Genomic DNA, 26,873 nt, shown 5'->3' with positions numbered 1-26,873 from the left:
GTCTGACGCAGGAGGCAGAGAGACTGAAGACGTTGCAGAATTATAGATATTATATAGATATCTATCCTCCATTAGCAGTGATAGTCATCCATTAGGTGCAATTATGCACATACAAATAATTGTATTTAATGTATTCTATCTCAAAACTTGGCGACATTCTCGTTAGAATTAGCGACTTTTGGAGCGAGTGCTGCCGGATACTTTCATTGGAAAAGAGTTGATCTTTGCCATGATCTGTTTTTCTAAACCTAACAAAAGCGTTTTTTGTTAACATGTTTAAAACGCCGATGGTAATCCCATAGAAAATAAGTTTCTCTCAAAAACGTAATTGAGAATGCAGTTTAGTTGTATGGGCTCGTTATTTTGTAGGAGGAAGTTTCTGCCCGTTTACTATGAAAACACGTTTGAATATCTGATGAATTCAAATATGCATGAAGCACCAGGCTGCATATCCAGCACGCGCTGCTATAAATATCCCTCTATTTGAACACTCAAAGTGACATGTTACCCCCACAGTCTCTGTAGGATTAAGGCGCTGCCTGCTGTGATATTACATTAAAATGACTTCAGCTTATTGAGAGGTTGTGCAGGAAACTGTCTCCATTGCAGTTTTATTAAACTTGCTTTTTCTGAAGTCAACACTCAGATCACATGAAAAATTAATTGAATTAATTAATTCAACGTATTAAATACTGGCAGATTATTTAAAGCATTAAAGGCTCTTTTCCTTGAACATGACTCAATTCAATGAACAGATCCTATAGAGGACAAACTTCTACTCAAGGCCTTGAAATGTTGTGCACACTGCTGTTGTATCTCTTACTGTAGAAGACAGAGGGCGGGTCATGGAAGAAGGAGTAGGAGGAGAAGAAGAGCAGGTAGGTGCTGTATGACCACGACATGGTGTAGAAGACCAGCTTCCACGCGCTCTCCGGCATCTTGGCAGCATCTTTGGGCAGCAGCATGCACCACCGTGCAAGAGGCTGCAGGGACAGAGAGAAGAAGAAGAGTCAGTCAGAGGAGAGGAAGTCACACTCACATCGTGCTTTCTTCAAACTGTGTGAACTCCTGGGAGGTACTTTCCATTCATTTAGATCAGGGGAAGCCAACGTGGTGCCTGCGGGTCGCCCGCAGGGAACGCGTGAGACGCCCGCAGGGCATGTTCTAAAAATAGCACTAGTCCCCATGAAGCTCCGTCTAAAATGTGTATTTATTTGTTTTACTGTTTAAAAAAAAATCAATAACACTTGAATTATTAAAATGACAATATTGAATATAGAATTTAAAAAACTAAAAATGTTTTATGTATATATGAACTCTGACCCTGTAAGCTAAATCTTCATTTCCCTTTTCGTTGAGACGCTAGCGGGAGCAGCTACGGTGGGGCGCTAGGTGCGTTGTTTACGCTAAACATGGCAGAGAAGCGAAAAAAACCAAACTATTTTCACAATGATTGGGATGAAGAATAAGTTTTACAACAGTGAAAGAAAAGTGTGTATGTCTCATTTGCGGGGCGACGGCGTGTCACAGAAGCTACCATGCTAACTAGCATGCTAACTAGCATGCTAACTACCCATCTGCAGCACTGCGGGCAGAACAAGTCGTGAGTTAAAGCAGCTTTGGGCAGCAGCATGTCTGTTCACCAGGCCGGTGAACAAGTCACAGAGATGCAATTTTGTTTTTATAAAGTAAAAGAAAGCCTTTTCGGACGGAGAGGTCTTGAAAGGTGCAATGATGGTTATTGAAAACACTGTTCTAAGACGAGAAGAAAGTTTCCGATGTCATCTCCACTCTCTGATGTTACAAAGTTAGTGGCAAGACTAGAAAAGTGAGCACCAACTCCACAAGGGCTGCCATATTGGATTTCTTCTCTACGTGTTTACATTGTATTTGGCTAGTTTTTAGTGTGTAATCATCGCTCTTCTAGTTATGGGGTTTGGACACTGACATTGTGTGGTGAAAGGATGTTCAAACAGTGGGAGAAAGCTAAATAAATGGGCAGAATCTCATTGTGAGCTTCACGATTGCAAAAATTGCGACTGCAAGCCCCCGTTCGAACTATTTCCATTTCCAACAGCACTAAAGAACAATGATAGAAGGCTAGCATGGACCAAAGCTGTAAAGAGACAGGATTACAATGGGAAGTCTTGGGAGCCCAAGAAATCTTTGTGGATTTGCAGTGAGCATTTCATGCAAGGAAAACCAACAAATGAATTCCCTGATCCTGAACTCGACCTGGGGTATGTAGTCTATCTACCTGATTTATATATTGACAAATGTTCTTTCTATATATTGAGTTTTATAATAATTAACAAACACAAGTTAGGTATATATGTATAATAGCTTACCCTGCAACACAACTGCAATAAGCACTTATGATATCGCCAGTTTTCTTGACTGCGCAGATCCATGCCCAATGTGGCGTATGGGAAATTTTCATTGAATGAGAACATTTTGCTTTCAGAAAGCAAAACTCAGAATCTGCGAGAGGATTGAAAGATATTTGTTTCAACCAGCCAGAGTCAAACAGTCTAAATGCTTTGCCTTCTTTGTATTCGTTCAAAGTTCGTTTATGAAACTCAACATGGTTCCCTGGGTGGTCAGACATTAAACATAATGTTATATCGCTGAGGTATATCGGCGGCCAAGAAGTCATGCTGTTGTTTTCATTGACCCGGCCATCCTGCAGTGTCAAGGGATCAGGCACTGAAACGCCACTCGGCATAACCAAAAGCTTAGTCTTTTCTTTTTCTGTGATTGAAAGTCTTTCGTTGGCTGTTGGTTGCTCCTCAATGCCCATCTCTGATGCAGCAAACACCCCGGCAATAAGCTCCAGTTCTGTTCCTGAAACCTTTAAATTCCGCTTGCGGCAAAATACTTTCAAAGCTTCGACTTTCCACATCTGAACATCATCATAAGAAAGGAGTTCAGAACTCACTGTAGAGCAGTAGGTTTGTTTACAACATGCTTGAAGAATAAGCTAAATACAATGTAAACACGTAGAGAAGAAATCCAATATGGCAGCCCTTGTGGAGTTGGTGCTCACTTTTCTAGTCTTGCCACCCCAGCATGCATTGCGATTCCACCGGAAGCCCGAAACTCCGATTCCGTCTATAGATGCTGCTCTTTTACAGACTTCTCAATGCACCATTCATTTGCAGAAAACAAATTGGTCTTAAAGGACTAGAAGAGGACAGTGTACATCGTGTCGAGGCCTGTACCGAATGTACTTCACTTTATATATTTACAGCTTCACATATTGAGGTTTTCGAATGTCTGTCGTCCCCTTTATGACGTCATTCAACTAAAAGAAAAGTAAACTAGAAGGACACTCAGAGAGCATTCAAGTGCTCCTTATATGGTTCACAAGCTGGGAAGTCGTTTTTCCGAATTGGGAGTGTTCATGAGCTTGAAATCGTAATGTAGAAACAAGAAAGAAGAAGTGTTAAAGGCCAATTTCATCTCAAGGGGTGTCCAGTATTTGCATGACAACGCAGAGCAACAAAGAAACAAGAAAGATAGATAGAGAGATAGATAGATAGATAGAGATAGATAGATAGATAGATATAGAGATAGATAGAGAGATGATAGATAGAGATAGATAGAGAGATAGATAGAGAGATGATAGATAGATAGATAGAGAGATGATAGATAGAGAGATAGAGAGATAGATATAGAGATAGATATAGAGATAGATAGAGAGATGATAGATAGAGAGATAGATATAGAGATAGATAGATAGATATAGAGATAGATAGAGAGATGATAGATAGATAGATAGATGATAGATAGATAGATAGATAGATAGATGATAGATAGAGAGATAGATAGATGATAGATAGAGAGATAGATAGATAGATAGATAGATAGAGAGATAGATAGAGAGAGAGAGATAGAGATAGATGATAGATAGAGAGATAGATAGATAGATAGATAGATAGATAGAGAGATGATAGATAGAGAGATAGATATAGAGATAGATAGATAGATAGATAGATAGATGATAGATAGAGAGATAGATAGATAGATGGAGATAGATGATAGATAGATAGATGATAGATAGATAGATGATAGATAGATAGATATAGATGATAGATAGAGAGATAGATGATAGATAGAGAGATAGATATAGAGATAGATAGATAGATAGAGAGATAGATGATAGAGAGATGATAGATATAGAGATAGATAGATAGATGGAGATAGATGATAGATAGATAGATGATAGATAGATAGATGATAGATAGATAGATATAGATGATAGATAGAGAGATAGATATAGAGATAGATAGATAGATAGAGAGATAGATGATAGAGAGATGATAGATATAGAGATAGATAGATAGATAGATAGAGAGATGATAGATAGAGAGATAGATAGATAGATGATAGATAGATGGAGATAGATAGATAGATATAGATGATAGATAGATAGATGATAGATAGAGAGATAGATATAGATGATAGATAGAGAGATGATAGATAGAGAGATAGATAGATATAGAGATAGATGATAGATAGATAGATAGATGATAGAGAGATAGATGATAGAGAGATAGATGATAGATAGAGAGATAGATATAGAGATAGAGAGATAGATGATAGATAGAGAGATGATAGATATAGAGATAGATGATAGATAGATAGATAGATGATAGAGAGATAGATGATAGAGTGATAGATAGAGAGATAGATATAGAGATAGAGAGATAGATGATAGATAGAGAGATGATAGATATAGAGATAGATGATAGATAGATGATAGATAGATGATAGATAGAGAGATAGATATAGAGAGATAGATGATAGATAGATGATAGATAGATGATAGATAGAGAGATAGATATAGAGAGATAGATGATAGATAGAGAGATAGATATAGAGATAGATAGATAGATGATAGAGAGATAAATTGATAGATAGATAGATAGATAGATGATAGCCAGATGATAGACAGATGATAGATAGATGATAGATAGATGATATATAGATGATAGATAGATGATAGACAGATGATAGATAGATAGATGATATATAGATGATAGATAGATGATAGACAGATGATAGATAGATGATATATAGATAGATAGAGAGATAGATGATAGATAGATAGATGATATATAGATAGATAGATGATAGACAGATGATAGATAGATGATATATAGATGATATATAGATAGATAGAGAGATAGATGATAGATAGAGAGATAGATATAGAGATAGATAGATAGATAGATGATAGAGAGATAGATTGATAGAGAGATAGATAGATAGATAGATGATAGCCAGATGATAGACAGATGATAGATAGATGATAGATAGATGATATATAGATAGATAGAGAGATAGATGATAGACAGATGATATATAGATAGATAGAGAGATAGATGATAGATAGATAGATGATATATAGATAGATAGATGATAGACAGATGATAGATAGATGATATATAGATGATATATAGATAGATAGAGAGATAGATGATAGATAGATAGATGATATATAGATGATATATAGAGAGATAGATGATAGATTGATGATAGATAGATAGATGATAGATAGATAGATGATAGATATAGATGATAGATAGATGATAGATAGATGATAGAGATAGATGATAGATAGATAGATAGATGATAGATATATAGATGATAGATAGATAGATAGATGATAGATAGATAGATGATAGATAGATAGATAGAGAGATAGATGATAGATAGATAGATGATATATAGATAGATAGATGATAGATAGATGATAGATAGATGATATATAGATAGATGATATATAGATAGATAGATAGATGATATATAGATAGATAGATGATAGATAGATGATAGATAGATGATATATAGATAGATGATATATAGATAGATAGATGATAGATAGATGATATATAGATGATATATAGATAGATAGAGAGATAGATGATAGATAGATAGATGATAGACAGATGATAGATAGATGATATATAGATGATATATAGATAGATAGATGATAGATAGATAGATGATATATAGATAGATATATGATAGATAGATGATATATAGATGATATATAGATAGATAGAGAGATAGATGATAGATAGATAGATGATAGACAGATGATAGATAGATGATATATAGATGATATATAGATAGATAGAGAGATAGATGATAGATAGAGAGATAGATATAGAGATAGATAGATAGATAGATGATAGAGAGATAGATTGATAGAGAGATAGATAGATGATAGATAGATGATAGATAGATGATATATAGATAGATAGAGAGATAGATGATAGACAGATGATAGATAGATGATATATAGATAGATAGAGAGATAGATGATAGAGAGATAGATGATAGATAGATGATATATAGATAGATAGATGATAGACAGATGATAGATAGATGATATATAGATAGAGAGATAGATGATAGATAGATAGATGATATATAGATGATATATAGAGAGATAGATGATAGATTGATGATAGATAGATAGATAGATGATAGATAGATAGATGATAGATAGATGATAGATAGATAGATGATAGATAGATAGATGATAGATATATAGATGATAGATAGATGATAGATATATAGATGATAGATAGATAGATAGATGATAGATATATAGATGATAGATAGATAGATAGATGATAGATATATAGATGATAGATAGATAGATGATAGATAGATAGATGATAGATAGATAGATAGATGATAGATATATAGATGATAGATAGATGATAGATAGATAGATGATAGATATATAGATGATAGATAGATAGATAGATGATAGATATATAGATGATAGATAGATAGATAGATGATAGATATATAGATGATAGATAGATAGATGATAGATAGATAGATATATAGATGATAGATAGATAGATAGATGATAGATATATAGATGATAGATAGATAGATAGATGATAGATATATAGATGATAGATAGATAGATGATAGATAGATAGATATATAGATGATAGATAGATAGATGATAGATATATAGATGATAGATAGATAGATGATAGATAGATAGATAGATGATAGATATATAGATGATAGATAGATAGATGATAGATAGATAGATATATAGATGATAGATAGATAGATAGATGATAGATATATAGATGATAGATAGATAGATAGATAGATGATAGATATATAGATGATAGATAGATAGATAGATGATAGATAGATGATAGATAGATAGATGATAGATATATAGATAGATAGATGATAGATATATAGATGATAGATAGATAGATAGATGATAGATAGATAGATAGATAGATAGATAGATAGATAGATGATAGACAGATGATAGATAGATGATAGATAGATAGATGATAGATAGATAGATAGATGATAGATATATAGATGATAGATAGATAGATAGATGATAGATAGATAGATAGATAGATGATAGATAGATAGATAGATGATAGATAGATAGATAGATGATAGATAGATAGATAGATAGATGATAGATAGATGATAGATAGATAGATGATAGATAGATAGATAGATGATAGATATATAGAACAAAACAAATGTTGCAGGAGAGAAGAGAAGTCAAGTCTATAGTTTGGAGAATGATGACATCCTCTACATGTTAGAGGTATTTAATAATAAACATGAGTTTGTTCATTTATAGTGCTGCATATCGAAAGTGTAAGATGACCCTAATAAGATTCTAATGTAAGATGACTGTTGTCCTGCTGCCAGCGCTGCTGACAGTGTCAGGATGTTGTTTAGATCACAGATACAGCAGATCGCTTTTACATACGCATATGACTCAAATATCCCTCCTTCCTCTCTGTCGCTCTCTTGCTGACACACACACACGCACACACACACACACACACACACACACACACACACACACACACACACACACACACACAGCATCATCAGTGAGCTACAGTACAGTACAACCATGTGACCGTCTGCACACAAAATGTCTTTCACAAGTCTTATGTTTGCTTTGCAAGCAGAAATAGAGGAAGTCGGAGAGAGACGGCCCCTGACTTCCTGATGCTGCAGCCTGATAACGTGAAGACCCCACCTACTCACATTATCTTCTCAGTCCCTCCCTAATCTGGCTGCCTCCTCACTTGGCATGTGATGAATTTCATGTCACCGTTATTCTGAACAAATTAAATCTAATAATCATCACAAATATGCGTACAACTCTTAAAATGGCACGAAAAATCATACTGGGTCTGTTCTTTCTTACATGATAGTACATGTGTTTTTTTAAACCAGGCTTTATTTTTCACTTCTCATGATAGGGAGTTTTCTCAAGGCGCTCGTGTCAGGATATTCACGATTACCTTGATAATGCAAATTCACCACAATCAACTTATTGCGATGGTTTTTATTGTTATCTTTGATATAAATCCTGTATCGTCCCATCCCCCACTCCTCACTACCATCTTTAACCTCCCTCTTCTCTCTCTCTTCAGCAGCAGAAGCTCTGAATCATAGTCCTGGAGGCACAAAGAGGTGCAGGATGACAGGTAAAATAGGTAAGACATCTATATCAGTTAGGCAGTGAGACAGGCAGGTGTTCACTGAGTCCTTGCTGTGCCAAGACAGGAAACCAAGCCCTGCTCACCTCCTCATGCACAAAATGACACGCGCACACACGCACGCACGCACACGCACACACGCATTCACACACACACACACACACACACGCACCACTTTGGAAGGCAATGAAATGGTGTAACAGGAGGCAGGAAAGTGAAAGTTGCCGGTGTCAGTGATACAGTTCATCTCAGTCAGTTGTTACTAAGCAGCTAGTCTACAGGATATGATACGACAGGGCTCAGTGACCGACTGCATGACAAATTAATGGAGGGAGAGTCGCATGTGAGCCATGTGTTCTCACAAAGTCACATTCACAGGGATTCATCAAGCTGTTTGTCTTTCCCTGTCTGTGTGACAAAAAACATGGACGTCTTTTGTCTCTTGTTCATCATCTTACTTTCTTTCTTTCTCTCTGTCTGTTTTCTAGAATTGATGGGAGTTGCTGCGTCACACTCACACACACACACGCACACACACGCACACTCGCACACACACACACAAGAGAGTCAAAACAAAACAGGGAAGGAAGCTGACAGGGCTGATGTGAGATAAAATGTACCGGGAACAGACTGAAGTCGTGACACATGATAGAGGAAGATAAGCAGATGCAGTGAGCCACATGATCCCACCCGGGGCTGCTGATTGGTCGGGACGGTGGTGACATGTGCTCAGGACACTCACCACATTCTTTTAAGTCTCTCAGAACATTTGTATCAGTCCCTCTCTATCAGCTCCCATCCTCCGCCTCTCCCCCTCCATCCCCTTTCATTTCTCCTTCTCTCTCCACCCCTGCGTCGCTCCCCTGCCTGCGACATTTATTTATAGAGGCCAGCTGTCAGCACACAGCATACCCCCCCCTCCAGTCTTCCACCACATCACCCCCTCCGAAACACAAAGAAACATACGCCTACGCACATTCACCCAGGCTGAAACACTAGTGGCTGCTACAGGTTACTGCAGACAGCAGCCTCTCCTCTGCAGCTCATATATTTCTTGTTAATCACCATTACTGCTGTCTCACTGCTCGGACATCTCTTATTAATGCCTCCATATCCACGTCTGTTTGCACCTCTCTTATATCTTCCATGCCATTGTTTGTCACTTTACACTGTGTGCGACTACACTCATGTGAGAACTCGTGACTTCTCTTATGAAAGAGTGTCTGCCACATTTTGAAAACCAAAGTGGTGGGACTCTTCAGGTAGGTGGTGACAGATAATGTGGTGTATTTTATTTTGATTGCACCAAAACTATACTAGACAAATGAAGCTCCGGGGTAAGTTCAGTCATTTGCATGCTTAGGCGTGTAGTTTTGTTCTTTTACATCCTCTCATGATCACTCATCATTTCCTTAACGTCTCAGCTCTCAATCGTGATATCAGCTGTTCTCGTCAGCTGGTCACATCTACCCAATAGCACAGCGACACACCTACATTGTTAGCCAATCATCAAGCTGCTGTCTCTTTTTAAACACGATTCTCTCTCCACCTTTAGTACGTTCATGCTGCTGTTCATCCCTCCACCTCCCCGTCACCACTGAGTGCAGTGTCTGAAGACTTTATCATCACATATCATCTGTTATAATAAACAATTATCTTTTCTTCAATCCCCTGTCTCTCCTGATTGTACTTGCTAGCAACATTGTTTGACATGTATCATGCTGGCTGCAAGTCTTCTTTTTAAAATGATATTGACCTTTGATACTTGATGTAAAGTAGAGGAATACAACTGGTTCTACAGTTTACTTTGCTGGGATGGAGAATTTGAGTAATTGTATACAACGATATCTGTCCTTCAGAGTCTGTCATCTCACTGGATTGTAGGTAACGTATTGCTTTAAAGACAGTTGTGACCTATTTTAGTACAAAATGAAGTGTGTATTCGAGCCTGTAGTCAGAATAATGCTTGGCAATGCTCAATGGGAATATTTGTTGCACCAAACCCCACTATCACCACCTACACACCTTTACGACATGGAAGTACAACAAGGGTCACAATGAACACAAGTCCTGTGACTATCTTGTTTTATCCTTGATGTTCTTTAGAACTGTGCATGTCACCATGTAAGTGTCTTTTTGTCAAATAAACTAAACACAACAGAAAGTGTCTTGAAAACTTTGCCGAGTTGTCAGATCCTTCTTCAATCCTCACAGTAACATAAACCGCTCTTTTGGTGTCTGATAAGCTTTCAAACTCATGGATCTGTTACTCAGACTCCATGGATCACATTTCTAATCTGTACCTGTAGCAACACTCCCCCACCAAAGCAGCCCCATGCATTTTTTAATACAGTGCTGTATCTGGATTATCACCCAGCGTGACACAAGAGCAAGAATTGTCCTGATTGTACATTCAGTTTCAATGTTTAAACCTTTTCAACACCTGTTTTTAAGAGTAAATAAACCTCCAAACACAATATGTACGAAGCCTGTTACCGCCTGTAAAAAGCAGAAATGTGCTCCTGGCTGTGCCATGACCCGGGCACCAGCTGATGGCAAATTTGTCTCTGAGCTGCAGTCACCGCTATTTGTAGAGGAAATGTAATATTTTTACTTCCTGACTCGATCTAAACCACACAACAGCGGGAACAAAATCTTTGCTTCCAATGCAGATTCTGAGAAATGATATAACAGCCTGCCAATGGCTCCATTATTGTCTCTGTGTGGCAGCCGGCCCACCATCACACCGGGTCCTGTCCACCCACTCTATCCATCTACCCTTTACTTTTGTATGCCAGCCTACAAAGTGAGGAGTATAGTGGGTCAAGGACACTGAGATAATCCACTCGTCCTCTGCCGTATAAATGACAGGGCCTTGAATTACACTCAGCTGGGACCTGCGACCATTCAACAGCTCCCCCCCCCCCCAACCCTCAGTGACAGACAGACTCTGGCTGAACTCGTTCTCTCGATCACAACATTTTGCTGGATTTCATTTCACTTTCCACTCCCCCTCGCTAAAGAGAAGCAGCTTTAAAACAGAAGGAGGAAAGGAAACGGAGCGTGTGTTTGACAGGAAAGGAAAAGAGTCGGTGTGAAAGAGACTTGACGACAAATAAGTGGTTCCCTTAGCAACCATGCAGGGATGCTGGCAAAGCCTTACAGTGTGGCCTCCATATCTGCTCCACTACAGTCCTTCCTCATCCGTCCGTCCCCCTCTGTTTCCCTGCTCATCTGCAGCTGCGTCCCCATTGCAATCCCTTTCACCCTCCACTCTCTAAAGCCGTTTTCAGACATGCACTGCAACCCTGAAATTATGTAGACATTACCCGGAGGAGCTGTACGTCAGAACGCAGATGTCTGAATCATTCGGACAGGACATCAAGCGGACTTTACCCTGTACAAAGTCTGTGTAAAGTCCAATTGAGAAGCGTCGGCAACAAAATCAGTTTGATTGAACTGATTCTATTGGAATTTCCTAAATGGCCACGAAAAACGCAGCGCTACGCCATTTTGAACTGAACTTTTGTTGGACGCCCTGTTTCTATTTATTGCTGTTGCTCGCTTCGAGAGCAGCGCAATGGACAAGAAATGGCCGATTAGTGAGGTTGAAATAAGGAGGTAGATGCCACCAGGTGACTAATGGTGTTCCGAATAAATGTGTAAGAAAATGTGTTTGGGACGAACAGAGATCTTTCCTGGATGTCCAGGGGACGCACCTTATATTTCCCCTGATAATGCCACGATGTAAACAACAAATCCGTGTTAAAATCGACAGGAGAAGAGTTAACCGTTAGCTGTTAGCAGCCGATGAGCAGCACAATCATGCTTGGCTAAATAACGGAGCTAACAGCTAAAGCTAACAGAGGCTCTATTGAGATACATTATGGTGCGTTTGGGCTCTATTCAGTGAAAAAGAGTATCAGGCGAAGGTAAAGTATAACGTTATCATGATGAGTTCAAATGCTATCTTGAAAAATGTAGTTTTTGGCGAGAAACTTGAAAAACAGTTGTTTAAAGGAGATGTTTTCACAGCAATATAAAATCGTTAATAGTTATATATTTTCATTCTGTTAATGTCTTATCAATGAAGTGTCACAGTTTGTGTTTAGTTGCGTTAAATTACCTTTTCTGTATTGTTTTAACTGAAGTTTACATTTGGGCCACCGACAATGTATTTTGGCCACCAAATTTAGGGGCTTGGTGGCCAGTGCTTGAAAATATTAACGTCTATCCCTGAAGAACGGCTTTAAAGTTCTCAGTCCGTCCCCCCCCCCCCTTCCTTGTAAGCAGGTAAGGAGAGAGGGTGAATGGACTCCACTGGCCTGTTGCGTAAGAGAAACTGGGCCAGTGAGTCAGGATACTGGCTGCTGGCTCATGTGTGGATCTGTTCAATAGGCCCCCTATCTCATTCACCCTCTTTCCTTCCTTCGATCTTTCTCGTTAATCTGACGTCACTTTGTCTGCGTCGGTGTCACGTTTAAACCCAATCCTGTCGAGGATTCCCTCTGTTCTCTTTACATCTTTTTCCAGGCTGGGGCCAAATGGGATTAAAAAAGGCTAATCCAATGGATGACTGGAGACTATATGCAAGTAAATATAGGCTATTTATCTGTGATTAACACTTTACACAACACTCTTTGAGGTGTCTTCCAGACTTTTCTGCTGCTCTAAACACATTAGAATAAACTTCTTTTTCATTCCACATTTATTGTACTTCATCCCAAACAGAATACCCCCCTCTGTCCCCGCCCCCACATCTCCCCCATTGTTCTTAACAAGGTGATGAGCTGACAGCTGTCATTGGGGATAAAGCTCTTGCCCCAGACGGACGCAGAAGGATCCAGAGAGCATTTCCTTTGCAGGATTTCTAATATTGTTGGTTTTCCATGTAACAGGAATGACAAGTTCAAAGTGTAATAAGCACACGTTGCCGGCTGCTTCTTCTCACCGGTTCTTGCTTACAATATTTAAAACTCATTTACCAACAAATGGTGCTAAAATCTTTAAAATCCAACTGCAGCTTTTTAGTGAACATTTGTGTGTAAAGTTTTGATGATCGACTCAATGATCCAATATCATCGATGCAAAGCCATAACCTCTTTACATATCATCATCTCTAAAACATGCCTTTATTTTGAAATTCCCATGGCATGTCTGTGTCACCATTTCTGTCCAAGCGCAACTCCTTCTTAGTCTTTTCAAAATAAACTTGGTTAGGTTTAGGAAAATATTGTGGTTTAGGTGAAAATAGCTACGGAAGTGACAAAGTTCACACAGGACACGAACATTCACCCCGACCTCCTCCTCTTTATACTTCCTGGTTCACAATTACGTGGATTACATACACATTCATTTTGTGGGATATACACAAATTACAGTACATTACTTTCGTATGTAAAGCTATTAAGAGTGTATGAGAACAGCCTGAACACAGCAACAGGCTCCATCACAGTGAGGCTGTTAAAAGTAACAACACTGTGGGAGTGAAGTCGCATCTAGAAGTGTTAACGAGGGGGGCTATGGTTTAGGCCCATACCACGTGATCCCACGTCCTTGATTCAAATACTGTCAGGTAGCTTTGTTGCACGTCACACACACCTCTCTCACCACACGTTTCCTGTACGGTAAACATAATGGGCCAGTAAGATAATGCGTTTCCTTTCATAGTCTCCTTATATCCCTCACTCCGGGTCAATAATGTTAGGTAATGTTTAAATCCCTGACCTCTTCACATCTGTATCCTGCCTTCTGGTGAGATGAGTCGGCTGTTTATTTATACGGGTCTCATTAAAAGGAAATGGACTACAGATGAAAAACATTCTGTGAGGAACTTTGATCAATCAGAGGGACGTGAGCGACTTAGCAGAGAAACTTGTGAAACACTTTTGTAGTTACTTCTGCAGAATGGAAATCAACCAATCAATCACAGTAAAAACGCCACAAACGAGCATTTAAAGGACCTTTTTCTTTGCAGCTATATTGAGGATTAAAGCCACAAGCTTGTGTGTGTTCTTCTCACCATGATGGGATGATATGATGTGTATCTTTGGGTCAAACTCTCTGAGAATCCCCACTATCCCAAGCACGACATGACAAAAATATGCCATTACTTGCAAATACTAGAATAGAAATACCGCCTCGTGGTGGTATGCCTCCGAAATCTGCCCAAAATGTCATCACTTTGGCATTTTACCTTATTAGACATGTGTGTGAAGTTCTCATAATTAGCATATGAATCGTTGAGTTATGGTCACGGTGACCTTTGACCACAAGAATCTAATCAGTTAATCATGTGTACAAGATTAACTGATTAGCAGCGCGGAGGCATAAAACATGAAAGGAAATCATTTCCAACAATCTTTCATTGAACAAGCTCACCGTGCACCAGAAGGCAACAGATGTTGAGGTTTGATGTATTTTCTCTTTGACATGGACCTTGAAGGACAACAGTCCTTTACAACTAAAGGAAACGTGCCAGGATGTGCACATCTGGATGAAGCCAGACAAATCAAACAGCATGTGATGTTTTTTGATTTTACATATGGATGTTACTTGAACTTCTGGCCCACCATGGAAAACTCACATTACTGCACATAGAAAGTCAAACCCTGCTGGAATACTGAAGTTGAACCAATAGGCTGGCTGAACACACACACCTGATTTGATTAAAAGGACAGGATTGCACGAGGCACCGTCGCTGCAGAAACTCATTTGCATGCAAGTGCGTGTCTGCACGAGTTCTAGGACTGTAGTGGCAAAACACACCTTCTGACCATAGCATATTAAGCAAATGTCCAGGCACCCTGCTGAGCTACTTTAAAACTACTACAATGAAACACATCATCCTTGAATCTGTTGCAGGTGGATTTGTATAGCAACTATCCTACACATTTACATCATCCGACACTCCCAGGAAAGGAACTACCAAATACTAATTTCAGTCTAAAATAAACCTGCAGCGGTTTCAGTTCCGTCTGTATTAACACATTTGATATATTCAAATTAGGGATGGGGCCTTTCTGCCTTGTTGTGCATGTGAGCACGCACATGTAGACGGAAAACCCATCTGACAGCACCTTGGTCATTACATTTAAAAAGGTTGCACTGTATGTTGCACTTCCATCGCTTTGGCTTATTTGAAGTTATTGTTCTGCACTTAAAAGTATTCCACCTATTTGAAGCTAATGTACTTGTAAGATTCTTGCTGTTTTGAGTTGTATCTTCATGATTGTTTGCACTTATTGGAAGTCGCTTTGGACAAAAGTGTCAGCTGAATGAAGTGTAACGATGTGTGCATGAGAGCGAGTGAGCAGGTGCACGTGTTCGCAGCAGTTACAGACTATTAGTGGATCCCAGAGGAGGCATTAACCCCCTAATTGGTTCTCAAATTAACTCACAATGAAAGACTTTAAAAGCATTAAGCTAAAACATATACTCACGTACATTACTACGATTGCATGTTTGGGAAGCAGCATTATGTTAGTTGTAACACCTGCTTAAGAGCACAGATTGCTCTATAGCCAAATATGGTGCATTGCGAGCGGCGCCAATGGTATTAAATAGTAAACGCTTCCTGTCTCCAAAGTGGGCAGTCTAATGTATTTGTTTTATTTTGCTTACATGAGATATTTACACAGCTAACAAACATATTTAGCATTAGAAACATTAGTTAGCTAGGGCGTTAGCTTGAAATGTCGACAGTTTGACTAACGTTAACGCTGTGTTGGCGAAAGTCAAAGTACATTTCTTCCTGATTTTGTTTGGATAAAAAGCCATTTTCGTGCCAGAATGTGAAGAAGATATGTGGCTTGTGAAATAATGGGTCTAATATTCACTTTGGTGACCATATTCACTTCTCCCATTGCAGTTAATACTCAGGACCTGCTGCTCGTCTCCTCGAGGGGAGTGGCACATGCAAAACCCATGTGACACAGTTACAGGAAGTGTCCTCTCTACTCTGCTCTCTAGTGATGTGAGATACAGCTTTCATTACGCTCTCCTTTATCTTGGTTATGTGTGGCGGCACAGGGATGTTTCCTCACATACACAGTGAACACTGATGCCAACACTATTATTATTATTATTATTATTATATATAAAGCAGTCGGTAAACAGAGTAGAAGTTATTTAGAAAAACATGAATCTGTAATAACTGTAATAGAATTTGGTTATTAATTAGAAAAGGTGTCATGCCAAATGGTTTTGGGATATTAGCTGAAGATGGTACATTAGTCGGCTGCGCAGGGACCAAACATTAGTTTCCATCAGTGGAGACAAACTGTGGCCATCAGTGAGCTCTTTGTTAGACGTGAGCAGAACATAAACCTCGGGATGTTTGGTCATATGCTTTTTATTTGTGTCTGATGACTTCTAAACTAAAGAATATATAATTATTATGATGCCATTCTTCATGTTCCCTCACTGCGGAAAGAACGGTTAAAGCAACAGAAGGAGAGGAAACATAACGCAGTCTCAGAGTGAAGTGTTCAGAAATTCACTCAAGCTGCTCCCTGTCGAAGCTGACGGCTAGAAGACATATGGCCGTCATTTATAATGCACTGAGCACGCCGTCGGCAACACACAGAGAATGTGTGTGTGTCTACAACAGGCCGATGGTTCACCGCGTACAGGCGCTATCTTAGAAACACCCACACATTCATAGACAGACGGCAGAGTTGACTGAACATCAATTTAATGATTTTAATTTAGAGGCTGTGCATGAATCACTGATTCGTTACACACAACGGATATATTCAACCGCCCATGCTAAATGCACATTCTTGTGCTTTTTGTTTGAATTTCACTCAATTCAGAGACTTTTGAACCTCGTCAGGGCAAAGTCACATAGCTGTAGCGTTACCAACACAGTATATCTCGCTTGACACCAAGTGGAGCTGAATAATAAATACGGATCTGGCTCGCAGAGTCTGGAAACAGACTCTGCAAGTAATATCGTTATATTCAACGCTATCGTTTAATATTATAAAAGGTACAGTCGAGACCTGCTCTATATGAGAAGTGCCTTTTTTTATATGTATTATCGCAGATCACATATTTTCCTCATACCACACAGCAGTAATAGTGTGTGTGGACGAGACAGAAGAAGAAATGTGGGGGCAGAATAAAACAGATGAAAGTTACATCAAGATACAGAAATAAAGAAAGATGACGTGAGGGGAACTGAGGACAAAGAAGGAAGCCACGTTCATGGGAAAGTTAATGACTATGAGTCAATGCTGAGAAACTGAATTAATTGCATCCCAAGAATTACCCATGACCCAAGTAAAGACAAGCATCCAATTACACACCGTGTGGACTTCAATGAAGCGCACCAACATGGTGTAAAGAGCATGAAGATGAAGACTAAAGGAGCTCTCCTCCGACACTGAGCTCACTGATATAGACCGGCCTTGCTAGAGGAGAGACAGCTGCCAAGTGTGAAGCCGCCACTGACAGTGTGTTCTTGTGTAATGACAGCCTGTCCACTGTGTCCGTCCACAGGCAAGTAAGTGAGACAGAGAGCGAGAGGAAGAGGAAAAAGATTGCAAAGTTGGCCACAGCAGCTCTGCAGCGGTGAAGGCCTCACGGCACATTCCAGTTGACCGGCGGAGAGTCGGACTGTCAAAGTCGGCAAACAGAGCTGATTCATGATGCCGCTTTGAAGCTGGTGGGACTTATGGCTGTGATTCCCCACGTTAATGAGTATACAAGCACTCCCGCCGTTTCTACCTTCAGAGAAATCATTGTTAGACCTGCAGTCGAAACAACAACCAGCCTCAAACTTATTTATGGTGTCTTAAGAGGGGGTGTCACGATACTAGAACTGTAGTAGTCGATACCAATACCAGTGAAATTCCACAATTCTGGATAATAATTGGATACCACGGTGAAAAACAAAACAATAAATCCCATAGAATTCAAAATACACTCTTTTATTACCGTTTGCACACTGCTCTGTGAAAACATCTTCAAACAGCTGCATTTATTCAAGTTTCTCCCCAAAAACTAAAGATTTTACATTGAACACATCATGATAACGTTATATTTGACCTACCTAGAGCCTGAACGCACCATAGTGTAACTCTATGGAACCTCTGCACACGGCTAGGAATATATCAAATATGGAGAACAATTATCTTTGGAGTATTTATTCTTTGCAAAGAAGGTTCAATTGTCTTTCGGAGTGCAAGCAAGAAGACGCTGTGTATCTGCGTTCATACATAAAGACAGTGAGTAGAGAGGGCAGGGGGGGGGAGAGTCATACAGCTTATCTGCACATGATTCAAAACAGAAACAGCATAAATCATATTAATACAGCTGATCGAATGCAATCGAAACCTGCTCCAAAAAGAGTTGTGATACAATTACAAGATCTCCTGATAGCACAGTGGAAGTACCTGACTGGTGGAAAACTACAGAGACAAACTCATCTACTATATATAAGTTACCATTACATATATATATATATATATATATATATATATATATATATATATATATATATATATATATATATATATATATATATATAATATATATATATATATATATATATATATATATATATATATATATATATATATATATATATATATATATATACTGTGTATGCTGGTACTGCAAATGGCTGGCAACAATAGTTTGTATAATGGGTCCAAATGGTTCAGAAAGGCAGTGACATGGAAACCAGCTTCTTGACGAGCTGGTCACCAAATCCGTCAGCGGGAAATGTGACCTGGACGGCGTGAAGCTGAGTGCATTACAGGTTGGAACAATCCTGCAGGCAGCCAACCCTACAGGTGCACACAGGTGAGGAACATGTTGTGGCTCTGAAATCAGGTATGCTATTATAGAAAACATCCACAAAACACACTGTAAACGCATAATACAAATATATATATGATATATGTAATTAGACTTCTGTAGGTGCTTCTACAGACTTCTACAGTGTTATGAATAATTGAAGCACAATCTCCGTGTGGAAAAGAGCGGGGTGGCCAGTTTTTGAACCTCTAAGTGCTTCTGTATTTATGATGTGTGACAGCCTCACACACACACAGCAATACATCACGTGCCAGGCGATGGGGAAAGTGCTGTTTGCTTATACGCTATGTGATGATAAATGATATAGCTGAGTCATCAGAGAGGATGTAACTAATATTAACTAAACTTCGGAACAATTGCAATCAGTGTCAAAATTACAAGCAAGTTTCACCTGAGTGGGCACTTTTGGCTGAATGGAGAGCACTTCCCCTTCTCCACAAATCCAGTATTAGGTTTCTCTCTGCGGCTTTAATGCACAACAATGAGCGGGGGCTTCATGGGAAGTGATCTGGGATCTGTGGTTGGGGGACGTTGTCTATGCAGCGAGATAAGCTCTGCAACAAGGTTGGAGCTGGCAAGCATAATGCTGCTCTCTTCTTTGAGTGACTGCTTCAGTGTGTGTGTGTGTGTGTGTGTGTGTGTGTGTGTGTGTGTGTGTGTGTGTGTGTGTGTGTGTGTGTGTGAGAGGCTATAAGAGGCATTTATGAGTGGTTAGAAGCTGCTGCAGCCAGGCCTGCCTGCCTTGTGCAGCTAGTTTGTTGTTGCCTCTTTCCAAACACTTGCTCTGACGCTGCTGGATATATAAGTTAAGGCAGCGGGAAGAACTTGCATGTGTGTGTGTGTTTCATTTGAACCAATATGTGCACGTGTGTTAGTGAAATTGTGTTAATGATTGGCTGCTGTATGCTGAGTCAGCAGGCCTGGCCTCAGTCACACAACCCACTTCTCCTCTCCATTCCTTCCTTCCTCTATATGACTGTCTCTTCCTTCTGTTTATTATTCTTCTCTCATCATAATGCTTACTCTGCTCTTTTTAAAAAGGTAGTTACATATTGTACGTTTAAACTGTCTCCTCTCTATCTTCCCTCCTTCTTCTCCATCCACTCGTCCACTGAGGCTCTGCATTACTACAGCAGGAAGTTGCACATGCATACTATTTAAATAATGCAAGCAAATAGAGACATAAACCTGCACACGCTTTGGCAAACGTGTGTGTGCGGTGGATTTAAAAAGACAATAAGGAGCTCCAGCTACTTTCGCACTTAGTGTCACGTGACCTTTAGAAGATTACAAGGTACACTTTCTTCAGAAGACAGTTCATGAGCAGAGTGAAGAGTTTCAACATTTCACCATTTGTTTCCCTGAAATAAATGCTAAGCTCTTCAACACTTAACCTGAAAGACACATTTTAAAATGCCATGTGTCCGTCGTGTCAATGGATGAGTCAGGAGATTATGATGCACCAGTGTTGTTATGTAACAGCAGAGCTCAAGTGGCTTATCCACAAGTCGTGTTTATTCAAACCTGAATAGGTGCCGCTCTAAAGCGTCGAACCAGAAGTGAAACATGCTAAACCACACAGTACTGTGAACACTGTGTGGGCCGTCCCCACCCCCAACACAATCGCCTCTACCTCACCCAACAGCTTGCTCACTGACATGTGAAGTGGTGTTACCGTGTGGCGACGCAGTCGAAGAGTCTTATGAAGGTTCCTAACTGAGTAAAATGACCCGGAAGTATTACAGTGGCAGCCGAATCGTACAACAATGACAGATGTCTGCGTGTGTGTGTGTGTGTGTGTCTGCGTGTGTGTGTGTGTGTGTGTGTTAATCACATGTATCTGTATTGTTACGTGCTGGGTGCGGCCTGGCATTCGTACACACACAGAGCCTCTAAATGAAGATGTTTCTGTGTGTCACACACACAGAGCCTCTAAATGAAGATGTTTCTGTGTGTCACACACACAGAGCCTCTAAATGAAGATGTTTCTGTGTGTCGCTGGTCTGAACTTTCTTCCACAGCCTTCATCAAACACGTTTAGTGGAGCTTTGACTTTATGAGGCTATAAAATTTTCATGAGAGCTTTTGCACGAGCAAATCCCAAAAGAGTGCGGCACTAGTTCTGTAAATGCTAAGGCAAGGCGCTTCAATGCTTCCTTTCTTATCTCCTTGAGCCTAGGTGACACTGGGCCGTCCTTTACGAAAGAAAAAGGAGATGGAGGAGACGCCGTCCCACAATTGTTTTGTCCACAGCTGATGATGGAAGTGAGCCGTCTCTGTTGAGAGTTGCACAGGCACAAAATCAATCGAGCACTTGCAAAACAAAATGGTGCGAATGAAGACAAAGTGAGCTGAAGCACAGGCGAGCATTATTTTACTTAAGTAAAGATGAAGCTTGACACTTAACTTTAGTCTTTGCTGCTCTTTGATAACCACATAAATAAAACTATTTGTATGTAAGTACAGATTGATCACAGGGATCTGACTGTAGAGTAGAACATGCAGAAGAGATTAATTATATATTTTAAGTGGGTCAGCCTTCATTCTTCAAACATGACCAGGACAACTGTAAGTAACCAAACAGGAAACTGATTATTTTTATCCCACAGCCTTCATGGGGCAGATGTGTTTTAAAGTCCAACAGCAACATCTGTAAATAGATCCTGAGACAAGAAATGAGGCTGCAACTAATTTCCAGTTTGAATTAATCTGCTGATGATATTTAGAATTAACTGTTTAATCTATGAAACATCAGAAAAACTGTACAAATGTGTCCGAGCTCAGAATATACAGTTTACTGATTAATATGCAGATTATTTTCTGGATAAATCGTTTGGTAAAAAATGTCCATCACAGTTTCTTAAAGTCCATCAAATATATTCAGTTTAATATGATATGAAACATACTTAATACAGCATTTCCGGCCATGTTTGCATGAAAGATAACTGTTACTGCACTGTGATAGTTAGCTATTAACTATATCGACTAATCGTTGCAGCTCTACTTTATATATAAAACTAAGAAAAGCAGTTTCAGAATCTAGAGAAATCAATTAATCAATTCATTCTCTTTAGATTTTTAACCAATGGGTTAATTGTTGGTTGCAGCTCAACAAGAAGTTTGTATCATCAACCAAAGTTAACCACGATTTAACAAACAAATGTCCATCTGTAAAGTTGACAGTTATATTAATGTCTACAGAATGTCTTTGAGGTCCATGAAGGACGAGTCAGAAGAACCAACATCCATCCCTCACATGTCAGACCACAGTCTACACAACAGGATGAATTACAGTGGGCTTTGTCCACCGATGTCTAAGCTAACATTTAATGTCCATAAGGTTTCATGAGCGCTGAACCTAATTAAGTATGTGTGCTTAACATTCTGCTCATATTGTGCACACATTAGAGCCGCTGCTGTGCACTTCAACACACAATGACAAGCGCAGCTCCATCATTACTGACATGGTATTAAATGTGTTGTGTGTTTACTTCAGTGAGGAAACAGAGTAGATCAAGTCAGTGCAATTATCTGTGCTCCAGTAAGACCTCAAACAATATAACTGTAATCTCAGCCCGCTCTCAGATTCTATAATGTATAACAGTGATATTTGTTTTGCATTAGCTGTGACCTAACACTGAACCTATCCTCTTCATCCCTAATGTAAGCACGGTACAGGTGATATTACACATGCACTCAGGGGAAGTCTGACTGATTCATAATTCGCCCAACATTACAAATCCCTTAAACGGAGGGTTGCATCCCATATTGTTGCGCAGGGGTCAGTGATTCACACGCACACACTGCGACACACACATTTATAATGTTAACAGGCCTCATTCTTTGCATTCTCAGGCCACATCTGGCTTCACACACGGGGCCCTGAGCCACAGCGCGCTGCTGTAGCATCATCGTCGTAGCATCCTCCACGTGGAGCCTCTCCACCCCCACTCACATCATGGCAGAATAACGAGCCACATCCTGGCTATCTGTGGAGAAGCGCCTCTCCCTGAGAGCACCAGCAGGGCGGAGGTTCTCAGCAAACTGCTTTCAGAGACATTGTGGTTTTGTAAGTGAACATCCTCAGGTGCTTTAGACGTACCTTTCTTTCCTAAATAAAGCCATTATTATAATGTAGAGGCAATAGGCTACCGTGTAAACCGAGACGAGCCGCTTCTTAACGTATCTCTGGGTGTGTGAGGCCGCTGTGGGCAGTGATGCAAATCACAGAGCGCGACTCATGATGCAGATTTTTATATGATTTTTGCATCTATGTGAAGAAACTAGAGCTGCAACTAATCTGACGATTATCTTCTCAAATAATCAAATCATGGTTACGTCTATAAATTAGTGTCTTTAAATGTCTTGTTTTGTCCCTTTCAATATGATATAAAACACAAAAGAGCAGATTGGGCAGCTGTGGCTCAGGAGGTAGAGTGGTCGTCCACCGGATGGAAGGTTGGTGGTTCGATCCCCGGCCCCTGCAGTCATGTCGAAGTGTCCTTGGGCAAGACTACTGAACCTCCTGATGGCCTGGCCAGGTGAGTGTGTGTGAGTAAGTAAGTGTGTGTGAATGGTTACACTACTGAAGAGCTGATGTGCACCTTGTATGTTAGCCTCTGACTGTGTGTGTGTGTGTGTGTGGATGACATGTGTTGTAAAGCGCTTCGAGTGATCGTAAAGATTGGAAAAGCAGAACATAATCTCCATATTTGAATTTTTGCCTGAGAATCAATCATTTAAAAAGTTTTCATCTCATAGCACTTTTGAATTGTCAAGTGTTTAATAAACTCGATTTCCTTTCTGGTTATTATTATCTTTAACTTTTTAATTAATCTTCAAGGAAATTCATTATCTTAAGATACTGATTTTGGGATATTAAATTACATATACTAATTTTATCTGCAGTCCTCACCACTACTTTTAGAAAGAGAGGGTGTGTGTGTGTGTGTGTGTGTGTGTGGGGAGGGGGGGGGGTCTGCATCACTTGCATTTTGATATAATTGCAATTAATGACCGTACTGCAGGTTCCCTAAAAGTGTCTGAAAGCACTAATAGAAATCTAAAAGCTTCAGGATTATATTGACCGTTTAATGTGTAATACAAATGGCTTTGTCAACAACATATTTGATATCTATTTACCAGATTACCAGAAGGAATAAGATACAAGATGAAGAGACATTATATTATATATATTTTATAGCATTTTGAACTATAAAATATAAACGTTATTAGAATTTAAAGCATAGCCTTCCTGTCTGTATGTGAGAACTGGAGTGTAATTATATAAAGTGTTGTACTGTACACGGTTATAGATACCAAACAACTGCTCGCACAAAATACAACTGCAACGATACTAATCGATAAATTGATCGACAGAAAAATAATATTTTGATAATAATGAATCGTTAAAGTAAGATTGTGTTTTAAATAAAGACATTTTTCACTATTTTCTGACATTTTATAGACCAAACGATAAATTCAGAAAATAATCTGCAGATTAATCAATAATGACAATTTCTTTACTTTAAATCAGATATACTGTACTTATTTTTATTTATTTTTACAGTGATTTGTCATATTCTTATTGTATTTTCTTTTTTCTTATGTTTCTTGTACACTTTGTTTTATTTCATAATAATTTCTATGTTATGTTTTTCAATATTTGCTCCTAATTAACCATTTGGATTGTTCTTACTGTCGTTATGTTTGCATCATTATACACCAAAGCAAATTCCTTGTGTGTAAAAACCTAAACCACATTCTGAAATAATAATCATTAGTTGCAGCCCTTCCAAAAATAATTTCATACTTATTTATTACACTTTATCTGCTCAAATGTTTGCCTAACAGCAAGTATAGATAATGGTGTTTCCTGTGTAACACTTTATCTTAAGTCTACAACTAGATATATTTGTTAACATGTGTTATTCTCACTCCCACCTGCAGCCTCACAGCATGTTGTGCATTCAGTCACTTCTGCAGGGCTGAGGCTCTAATTAGAGGAATTAGCAATTAAAACCATTAATTAATTGTGTCAGTAAACTAACCTTGAGGGATGTGGGGAGCGTTGTTGTGATTGTGTGTGTGTGTGTGTGTGCGTGTGTGTGTGTCACCCACCTGAAACAGACTTTCTGTCAGTCCCCGTCTGACCTGCGTCCACAAAAAGGCGCAAAAGAAGAACAGGGCGATCTCGGTCCAGGTAATGTACGCGTTATCCAGGAGAGTCCGTTTGGAGAGCTCCAGCCCGCAGGAGCTACAGTCTCTCCACGCGCCCAGCATCACGGTGGAGGCTCTGCTGATGAGGTCCAAGTATCCCGGCATGGGCTCCACTTCCACCGGCCCGGCGTCCCCGGTATGACTGCTCATTGTGGCGCGGCGCAGAGAACAAAAAACGTGGAAACCAGAGGGGGGGGGGGGGTACTCCAATTGAGGGACAGAGGGAGTGCAGTACAGTCCAGACTGTGTGGCTAATGCGGGAACCAGCTTGCTCACATTAAAAACGCCAAAACAAGCTTATCTAACCAGCTTACCCTCTTCAGTAGCCTAATTCTTTGTTTTCCAAATGAAGACATGGGCCCATTCTGCGCGTGCAGGACAGTTTTATGAATGATAGCAGGGCCCACCAGGTCTGACCAGACACATCGGCTATGAGGGTGTCTTTTATAATCACACAACCCAATAATTAAATGTGTTTCTTTACATTAACACCTGAATGTCTGCTGGAGGTTTCGTCTGATCATCATCCCGCTACGCACACACGCGCTCATCAGCGGCGGCAGCGCGTTCCTGGTTAGCCGCCTAGCTAAGTTAAATCAAACACACACAATAGTGAATGGACCAGCATTGACTGAAGCTTCCCAACCTAAGCTAGCTACTTGAATAAATTACCTTAAAAAACGTGATAGCCCGCACACATGAACGAATTCAGCTCGTCTGTTCCGGCCGAGCCCAGGCAGCACATGCGATTACTGTGCCGCTACACGCGGTAACGTCTCATCTCTGTCCGTTATTCGCCTTATGTAACGTCTCTGTGCCGCTTCATGAGTTAGGCTACAAAAACAAACAGAATCCCGACAGAATAGTCACACAAGTTATTCCAGCGAAGAGGGAAAAGGATAAATCAGAAGAATATGATCCTGTGAAGAGGCTGCCGTCACTTCTGCTGCTTCTCCTCCGCCGCTGCCGCTGCCGCTCTGGGCTGTCCGACGTGCGTGACCCGGGATGCGGTGTTTTTGACGCGCTTCGCTTTCAATATAAAATCAAGTGGTTCGTTGGAAAGAGGACAGCTACGTTTATTATTCGGAAAGAAGAAGAAACCCTAAAGGGGGCGTGCCATAATTAGGGCCGCTATCTTCTTCTTCTTTAACCCTCTTCTGGTTGAGGATTAAAAAGGATGATTTAAAGAGACAGTGCAGGCAAATGCTTCACACTGTACATCATTACATTTAAAGTAAAGAAGCATGTCTAATGTATATTTCAGTTGTAGTATTTATAGTGTATTCTAACTCAGTT

General features: G+C 39.6%; 1 protein-coding gene across 1 annotated transcript; it reads right to left on the bottom strand.

Annotated features, from left to right (window-relative positions):
• Positions 1 to 779: 779 nt before the first annotated feature.
• cers1 (ceramide synthase 1) lies at positions 780 to 26,607 on the bottom strand. Its single transcript, XM_029429628.1, has 2 exons — positions 25,479 to 26,607; positions 780 to 983 (listed from the first exon to the last, which is right to left on the bottom strand). The coding sequence occupies exons 1-2, from the start codon at positions 25,725 to 25,727 to the stop codon at positions 780 to 782; spliced, it is 453 nt and encodes a 150-aa protein (XP_029285488.1). The 5' UTR covers positions 25,728 to 26,607.
• Positions 26,608 to 26,873: the final 266 nt, after the last annotated feature.

The sequence above is a fragment of the Cottoperca gobio genome, chromosome 4, assembly GCF_900634415.1.
Source record: "Cottoperca gobio chromosome 4, fCotGob3.1, whole genome shotgun sequence".
Taxonomy (NCBI): domain Eukaryota; kingdom Metazoa; phylum Chordata; class Actinopteri; order Perciformes; family Bovichtidae; genus Cottoperca; species Cottoperca gobio.
Note: the sequence above shows the minus strand (reverse complement) of the source record. Positions and strands in the feature narration are given on the sequence as shown.